The sequence below is a fragment of the Syngnathus acus genome, chromosome 9 (genome assembly GCF_901709675.1).
Source record: "Syngnathus acus chromosome 9, fSynAcu1.2, whole genome shotgun sequence".
Taxonomy (NCBI): Eukaryota; Metazoa; Chordata; class Actinopteri; order Syngnathiformes; family Syngnathidae; genus Syngnathus; species Syngnathus acus.
In genome coordinates, this window is record NC_051094.1 from 12,594,752 (window position 1) to 12,603,496 (window position 8,745).

The 8,745-nt window shown below is 40.5% G+C and overlaps 1 protein-coding gene across 1 annotated transcript; it reads left to right on the forward strand.

Annotated features, from left to right (window-relative positions):
- The first annotated feature begins 659 nt into the window (after positions 1-659).
- Positions 660-8,376, forward strand: rnf10 (ring finger protein 10). The gene is made up of 17 exons (XM_037257830.1): positions 660-1,213; positions 1,760-1,944; positions 2,041-2,246; positions 2,335-2,425; positions 2,514-2,698; positions 2,827-2,963; positions 3,140-3,294; positions 3,851-3,982; positions 4,074-4,308; positions 4,498-4,631; positions 5,040-5,157; positions 5,645-5,746; positions 5,823-5,960; positions 6,134-6,222; positions 6,911-6,965; positions 7,331-7,492; positions 7,580-8,376. Exons 1-17 carry the CDS (start codon positions 1,060-1,062, stop codon positions 7,651-7,653), a joined length of 2,352 nt encoding a protein of 783 aa, XP_037113725.1. The 5' UTR covers positions 660-1,059; the 3' UTR covers positions 7,654-8,376.
- The last annotated feature ends 369 nt before the right edge of the window (positions 8,377-8,745 follow it).

Sequence of the window (8,745 nt, forward strand, 5' to 3'; positions counted from 1 at the left end):
ATTCTGCCAAAGCAGTGGTCCCCGAGTTGCCTCTTGGTTATAATGGTGGTCCCTTGGACAAAACCAGTTGAAACCCCCTGCTATACACTAAAAAATAACATTTTTTGATAATTTGAAGGGTTTGTGTACATTTTAGCCACTAATCTCGGAGGGACATTAGGATGGACGACATTGAATGAACCTCTGGATCACATCTAAAACTATATACATTTAAGTGTATATATGCATACAACTTATTTATAATTATACTATTTGATGTAAACAGTTTGTGAAACACTGTTCCAGCCAATGCGGAAGGTGGTTGATTGTGCTTCGCCTGAAACAATTTGACACTAATAAGAAAAACTTCTTTGATTTGACATCCTCCGATTGTTGTTATCAAACAAATGATCTTGAATTTTTAACTTTGACCTGATTCAAAATACCTTCGAGTAAACATTAAAACAGCACGATACTGTTGAAAAGTCACAATTTATCAACAACCACAATTAAAGACCGTGATCTGTAATTTTTCTATCCAATGACGGAGAAAGATAAGCACATTCGTGATGCCAACTGGCTTTGTTACGTAGCAACGATTCACGGTAGTGAGACGAGCAAGTAAGAATACGACTACATTTCCCAAGATGCTCTAAAAGGCCTGGGCTCACCATATTTGCTGCAGGAAGAAGAAACATCCGGGTCTCTCAGGATTCTGACTGGCGACCCGTCGCCATTCGTGCAAGCGAAAAGAAATATATTTTTGGAGCAAAATATTAACGTCGATATATTCAAACTATTAGAGAGAATTTATTACATCGGATTGGCTAACTCGGCCCGATCGAGAAGGAGCTTCATTGTTGGGGGTCTTGACCCCGTGTGGCGAGCTTTCGTCCTCTCTTCTTAAAGCCTCCATAACTTGAGACGCCGATATCGTGTCTCTTGTTTTTTTCTCTGCATTACTTTGTCGTGAAGATGTCGCCGTGATGGGTTTTCCGCGTTTGAACGATATGAATCGGGGCCTTCGCCGCCTGACCCGCACTCACTGCAGCCCATTTTATTCCTTTGTTTTTTCGTTTGATGCTGAAGAGCTCGGAAGCTCTCGGCTCGAATCTCGGCCTCGTTCACTGCACGGAAACAAACATGGAGAAGAACCCGAGCAGCAACAATACCAAGGTTCCACCTCGTTCCAACTCCTCTGGGCCAACGCCGGGGGAATCTAAACCTAAAACAGGTAAAAAGTACATTCAGTTTTGAAATGTTGGTTGATTTTGGAAACGTGTTTTTTCTCGCTGCACGACTTCGCTGTGAAGGCCTCGTCGTAGTATACTGTCCAACATGGCTGACATCGCTGTCAAAACATTTGACCAGCTCTACAAAGATAACGGCAACATGCTTGTAGCACACGTACGTCGGGTAATGCTGGTTCGTGTCATTTAGTAGCCTACTCGCGTATGTTATTACGTGTTTTTCACTTTTGAGCTCTTAGTTGCATTCTAGTAGATAATCATTTCAAATGGCACTACAAATTGACCCATATTGTAGGTTTAACCAGCAACAGTTGATTTGTGCGGCTGGTAATTATTTTAGAGTGTTGAAATTTGCTCTCCATATTGTGGATAAAATCAAAATTGTATATTAGATAATACATTCTTTTAAACTACTCTACTGTGCTATTTATGTCTGTTGCAATTGTACTATGAACCCTGCAGTAGAATGAGGACACTGACAATCACCCAATTTTGCAGCTCATACATTTTTTTTCATTTTATATTTGCAGAAAGTAAGACTAATGGAGGCTCCAAGCGCTACGGCCGCAAGCGGGAGCCTTCTTTTCCCAAAGCAGAAAACTTCTCGGGCCCGCGTCGCACCAATCCACAGAAAAGCAAGAATTTTGACAAGAGACCCCCGCAGAGAGGTGGAGGACGGCAGTATGGGGTTGCAGGTGGAGGACGACGGGAGGAGGTTGGCATTTTAATTTCACATTTTTTGTATTTTGTCATCACTTTAGTCATGAGAACTTAAGAGTCTTATAATTGCCATTTACCTTTACCTTCTCAGGTAGCAGAGACACGCCGGGCAGAGTTTAGCCCGGCTCAGTTTGCTGGACCGAAAAAAATAAGCCTGAACCACCTGTTGAATTTCACCTTTGAACCTCGTGGAGGCAATGGTGCTGTCGGTGATGGAGGCTCCTCCTGTTGGGGACGCCGAAATAAATGGGGTCATAAGCACAAGCCCTTTAACAAGGAGCTTTTCCTGCAGGCCAAGTAAGCAAATACAAAAGTAACACAAATGAGAAGACAAGTGTTCTGAATCAAGGTTCATTATTGTTACTGATTGTTTTGTGCATTTTAGTTGTCAGTTTGTGGTGACTGATGACCAGGACTACAAGGCTCACTTCACTGATCCAGATACTCTGGTCAACTGGGATTGTGTGCAACAAGTGGTTAGTTCCTTCCCATACAGTGTAGAATGCTTTTTTTGTCCAAGACATAATAAGCTTTTAAGAATATCTCCCTTATTTCTCCATCCAGCGAATCTACAGTCATGAGGTGCCATCTTGCCCAATCTGTCTCTACCCACCTGTGGCAGCTCGCATTACACGCTGCGGACATATCTTCTGCTGGCCTTGCATTCTGCACTACCTGTCTTTAAGTGACAAGACTTGGTCAAAGTGCCCCATATGTTACGAGGCTGTTCACACAGTGGATCTGAAGAGGTAAACAAGAAATGATTACCTGCCGTTGTCAGGCAACAGAGAGATGATACAACAGCTGGTCAGAAGTTGTCAATGTTTTTGAGTAGTATAATTATAATTGTGAAATGAAATTTTGACTCTTGTTGCAGTGTCGTTGCTATGGAGACCAGGCAATATGTGGTTGGTGACGTCATTACCGTGCGCCTCATGCGAAGAGAAAAGGGGGCTGTGGTAGCCATGCCGAGTTCTCAGTGGGTGAAGGTGGAGGAGCCTGTACGGTTTGGAGGTGATTGATCACACACATTACTATGTGCATAGTGTAGTTTACTCACAAAATTACTCATGTAGACGGATCCAGATGACCTCTTCTGTAGGTTGATGCACACTCAACTCCTGGGAAGAAAAACACAACTCGAGAAACAAGATGCCATTCAACACGAATCTCATTTTTCCGTTCTTTAGATTCTGCTTTGAGCCCGTATTCCAAGCTGCTGCTCACCTCCTCCACCCAGGTCTTTAGTCTTGTGGAAGAGGAGAAGGCAGTCTTGCAGGCTCAGCTGTGTCAGGAAGATGATGCACAAGGTTGCTTCATACAGAGTGCACTTTGCCATTTGCAGGTAAAAATCTGACTGCAAGAATTAGGAGGCTAATGTTACAAAGACAGCATTATGGACGGGCTCTTGATGGGCATAACTGACAAGTAATTAATTATTCAATGTTTAATGTTGGAGAATCTCTGTTCAGAAATCCTGTTTTGATGCCAGTGTTCTAATCGAAGTCCATCATTATATTATAAACCTAACACACCCGTTTAGTGGCTCGATTAGACCAAGAGGAATCTTCTTTCAGGTATCATTGACCAGATTCCCATGGTGGAACTTATCAATCAGTAGGCTACCTAAAAAGAACCACCCACCCAATCCGGTGCTCCCAACACCCTTCTTGAGATAAAGATGTGACTTACTGACTGAGGTAACTAGGCTTAAAAAAAAGAAATTGTCGCTGACGACATCTGGAATCATGAGCCACATAACTTGGGAGACGGTTCAGCAGCAACACCTGTCAGTGCACTACACTAACAAAGCGGCTACTGTCTGGGTTATTAAAAATTTGTTATGAAGATCCCTAGTTATTTCTGGGTTTAAAGTAATGTTTGATTTATTTATTTTTTAGGAGAAAGAGGAAATGTTGCTGAAGCAGCAGCAGCAGCCTGAAACAGATAACAGCTTTGATTTATCCTCTCTGACTCTTGTGGAACGTGCTTTTCCCATAGATGAAGTGGTGACTATTAACAGTGCTATCAAGGTATAGTTAAAGGAAATTCGACAGTTATTTTTCTAAATTTAACCTTCCTGTCCGAAGGCACAGTCACAATTAATGCGTTCGCTCTTTTTAGCCTGTGCTGCAGTACTCCTCTGCCTTCGATGACGAGGTGGCAGAAGTCCCAGCTTTTGAAGCCTTGCAAGGGTCTCCTGAAGATACTTTGGAAAGTGTGCTGGAAGAGACGACTGATGCTACGTCTGATCCAGCCCCAGACCACCTTTCTGATGAAGAAAACGCTGCCAAAGAGTCAGAACCAAGTCGCACTCAAACCAGCCAGGTGCACGGACCCTTCTATTATTTTTACCAAGGTTGGTATCTTCCAGTTCTTCTGTCAAAGACATGAGTGATGTTCGATTTAATTAAGTGTCTTGTTTCTCAGTTAATAAAACGCAAATGTCATACTTTGCTTATTAAAAAATTTGGCACTAAAATCAAAACATAAAACTGAATCACCTACTTGCCTTGAGCTTGTAGTAATTCCAATATTTCTCCTCTAGCTGAAGACTGCCAGCAGATGTTCTTGCATCCTGTGAATATACGTTGTCTGTTGAGGGAATATGGCAGCCTGGAGGCCAGCCCAGACTCCATCACTGCCACAGTAGTGGAGATCGAGGGACACACAGTTACCGAGGTCAGCAAAGATGAAGCACATACAGTATTGTATAATGCATCCTTTGGCCATTTAATGCAACATTCACATAAGTTATCAAGCTGTATTGTGATTATGGTTTTAAAGTGATCAGATATGATTTCCTCATATTAAGTAATGATAGATTAACAATGAATAGGTCAATTTGAAATTGGGATTATAATTACTCTCTGATACTTGATTAATACATTTGATTCACCGAGTTGCCCAGTCTGGAAGAATGGCCTGTCCTTGAGCAGGGCTCTGGACTCCAAACTTATCAAGAACATGAAACTGCTGAGCTGTTCACTCATTCTCCACATTGCAGTTTAAATTTTATTTTATTTTTTTACCTGTGGCATAATTAAGGGATTCCCTTTTTTTCTTCTTCTTCTTCTTTTAAATGAACAGGAGATTCGCCGTCGACATCGTTACCTGTCACATCTGCCGCTCACATGTGAGTTCAGCATCTGTGAGTTGTCCTTGCAGCCACCAATCCTGTCCAAGGAAACCATGGACACATTTGAAGGTTTGCATTTGAAATTTAAACGACATTGTTTAAGTGACACCATTTTGTTCCAAGTGGTGCAATTAAGATATGTGTCATAACAGGATAGAAAAAAAACTAATTTGATGTCCTTAGATCAGAATCAAACTTTTGAAATGTTCTTCTCAATTACTAAAAAAAGTCTTAGCTGCGTATGGGTTTCATTTAGTGACATCACTTGAAATGTCCTTCTAATTAAAAAAAATCACATTTGGTGCTAAATTGAAATTGGACATTAGCTGCACATGAATTGTATGTACCGTAATTTTCGGACTATAAGTCGCACCGGAGTATAAGTCGCACCAGCCATAAAATGCCCAAAAAAGTGAAAAAAAACATATGTATGTATATAAGTCGCTCCTGAGTATAAGTCGCCCCCCCACCCAAACTATGAAAAAAACCGCGACTTATAGTCCGAAAATTACGGTATTTAATTTTTGACTGAATGAATTTTCAAACAAACTCAAAGATGAATTGGAGAAAAGAAAGCGCCTGAGACAGAAGAAAGCGAGAGATGAGAAGCGCAGAGAGAGGCGAATTGAAATTGAAGAGAACAAGAAGCAGGGTAAATGTAAGTATACTTGCTTCATTGAAAATCTCCTGTATTTCTTAGTGGGGGACTCATGTGTTCCTGGTTTTCACCTTAGTTCCAGAGGTGCATATCGGACTGGAGAACCTTCAACATTTCCCAGCATTCGGATCGCCACCTCACGACAGCAGCCCCTTGGTCCAACCTGATTTTACTTTAGTCCCTCCATCACCCCTGAGCAGCAGTCCTTCCTCTGGTAAGCGCCACCAATTTAGTTCTTACTGTGTCTCTAGCTGGATTTAACAGCTGATTGTTAAATATGTGTAAGTACGTACGATATGCAATATGTAATGTTCCCATTTGCTTTATTCTCAGAGGAAGGATTTCTAAGTTACCAAATGTATTTTTTTGTTGGTTTATGTATTGCAGCTGGGATAACATTCCCAAGTCTGAATGGACAAAGCTCTCCTGTTGTGGGAAGTGTTGAGGATGACTCTCACGGCATGTCTTTTGCACAGGTGTGTGTTAGTCAGAATGATAATCTAAAGAATGCTTTGTTGAATCATGACGTTGTTGGCCACAAGACTCACACTCATAACAATAATGTTAAGTTGTTTTTACACATACAGTATGCACCTAAAGCATTGCAACTTTTATTTCAATACGGAAATGTCAGCAACCCATTGTAGTTTTTTCGCATCACAAACTTAGAACTGCAAATAAAAAGTATTGTTGCATACAAAACACCAGAAATGTAAAGACTATCAACTCCCAAAAATTTTTACAAGGCTTTTTTTGTTTTTGGAATGTTTCTCTGCATTACTGACCATTACAGTAAAACCCCCTTCATTGAAGGGGTTATCTTCCAGGCCAGTAAGTGAAATCTCGTGATGGAGGGGGTTTTACTGTATCTCATCTGATTTTTATTTTCCCATAAAATCCAAAGGAGGCCTACCCCTCTGCCATGGTTTGCTTTTTGTGAATGAAAACATATCACTGTTATGTAATGACGTAATAGTCTATCATACCTTTGGCGCCCTTTTTCATCAGACGTCCGTTTGCATCTTATTTTTCTATGGTTTGCTGCTTCAATTGAGAGAAGCTTAAAGACAGCAATGGCTTCCAGAACTACTACAGTATATGTAGCAATGATGAAAATTTAAAACAGTATCAGTCTTTGTGTGACCTTTATTATACTCCGTTTAGATGCTGAGAGATGGGAAGGCCAGAATCCATGGGCCTAGACTCACCACAAAGAAAGGTATTAAATTAGCAACAGTCAATTTAATGTGACACTCTAATCGAAAGATACTATTGAACATTGCTTGTTGTAAACCCCTCCATTTAGTTATTAAGTAGTGTAACCTTAAAACAGGTTGGGTGCAAAAAGCAGCTTGTTAAATTATCTTTATTTAAAGAGATGACTGGATTTAAGAAGTACAAATGATTACATTTCTACAGTCATGGGTGACTCTGTTCAATGCAAGTGTGCTCGGACAACGGGTTAATAAGATACAATACCCACTGATAGGTGTGTTTGTGGGGTGAAGTAATAGTTGTATTGTATTTCACTTCCTGTAAAACCTGTTGTGAGTTCTAAATGCTCCTTACCCTACTGTCATGCAGATGGGCTGTTAGCTCCGTCAGCAGCAGACAGCGATGGGGAGAGTGACGGGTCTGACCGGGCACCCGTGCCCAACTTTCAGAACTCTTTCAGCCAAGCATTTGAGAAGGCGCTTCTACAGCTAGACTGCCCAGAGTCTTCCCCACAAGCCTTGGTTGTCTCAGGTGTGCCTTCTCGGAAATGTGTATTTGAAAGGATCAAACTTTTTTTGGGAAGTAACTTTGTAACAATCCATTCATTTCCTTTTGTAGATGAGAAGGGAGGAAAGAAGAAAAAGAAAAAACAGAAACTTCTCTTCAGCACCTCCATGGTTCACACAAAGTAGACAACACTGATAAAATATGAAATGATTTTGTTCCTTGGATAACTGCGTTACGTCCTTACAAACCTCCCTAGAAGTTCACCATATTGCAAAGGATTTCAAAATGTACCCAAATGTTAGACCAAGTCACTCATTGACCGAGGTTGTTTTTCAGTTCTCATGTTTTCATTTTGTGTAAATCCTCTTGGGTGCTGCTTGGTGGAAATTATCTTTTATTAACATTGGATTAGATTCATTTTAGGTGCTTTATGTTGAGTAGCAGTCAGCCAGCTGCAGGTACATTGCACCTTTGAAAATTTTCCAGGATTGTCAGTGCTCAGATATAGCAGATGTTCAAATCCTGCAAACTATAAGATTTCCTTCCAAAGTACATTTGGGTTTAAAGTATTACTTTAGTGTTTATGTCCGTTTGAATCCACAACCATTGTATGGAATGACAACAGTATTGCAATAAAGAAATAAGAGCTTAGAGTTCAGCAAATTCCATCTTGTTCTCTTTGAGTAAAGACTTGATGCACTTAACTCAATTTCCCCTTGATTATTGACTGTTGGTCGCAATATAAATTTAGTTTCAGTGTTGCGATTGTGGGGAGCTGAAGAGTTTTTGCTGTTTAACGAATATTTGTGACTGTTGAATAGGATTTTGTTTGATGTTTTCTCAGTTAACCCTTAATTTTGAGCAAACACATAGGCAGGTATATGAATAAACAATTATGCACAATCAAACAAATGTCTGTTTTTTTCACTAATAAGATAATGGCAATGACAAGAAACATGTTTTGACTATCAATGTCATCCTGCTGGTGTTAATTTCAAGTAAGCAATCACTGCCAACCTTCCAAGTACAATGCACTTTTATCATTGAGTTCTAGACACTTGTAGTCCGCCCGTGCACGTTCGTAAATACAGTACTCTGTCAGTATGTAATTAGTTTTTACAATTTCCGTAATATTTTATACAGCATCAAGTCGGTATTGAGAGGAAGTCGCTACGTTTTGCCATCAGTTTCTGGACTTAGTCATTGACCAGGTAATTCTTTTATTTTGGAGATACTAACCGGAAATACTTTGAAATGTAATTTCGCTCCCCAGCCAG

Bases quoted from the DNA above. Each gene is read 5' to 3' on its own strand.
- rnf10 (XM_037257830.1), top strand. From the start codon at position 1,060: ATGCTGAAGAGCTCGGAAGCTCTCGGCTCGAATCTCGGCCTCGTTCAC. The intron at 2,699-2,826 runs GTAAACAAGAAA...CTCTTGTTGCAG, and splicing joins CACACAGTGGATCTGAAGAG to TGTCGTTGCTATGGAGACCA. The intron at 4,309-4,497 runs GTTGGTATCTTC...TTTCTCCTCTAG, and splicing joins CTTCTATTATTTTTACCAAG to CTGAAGACTGCCAGCAGATG.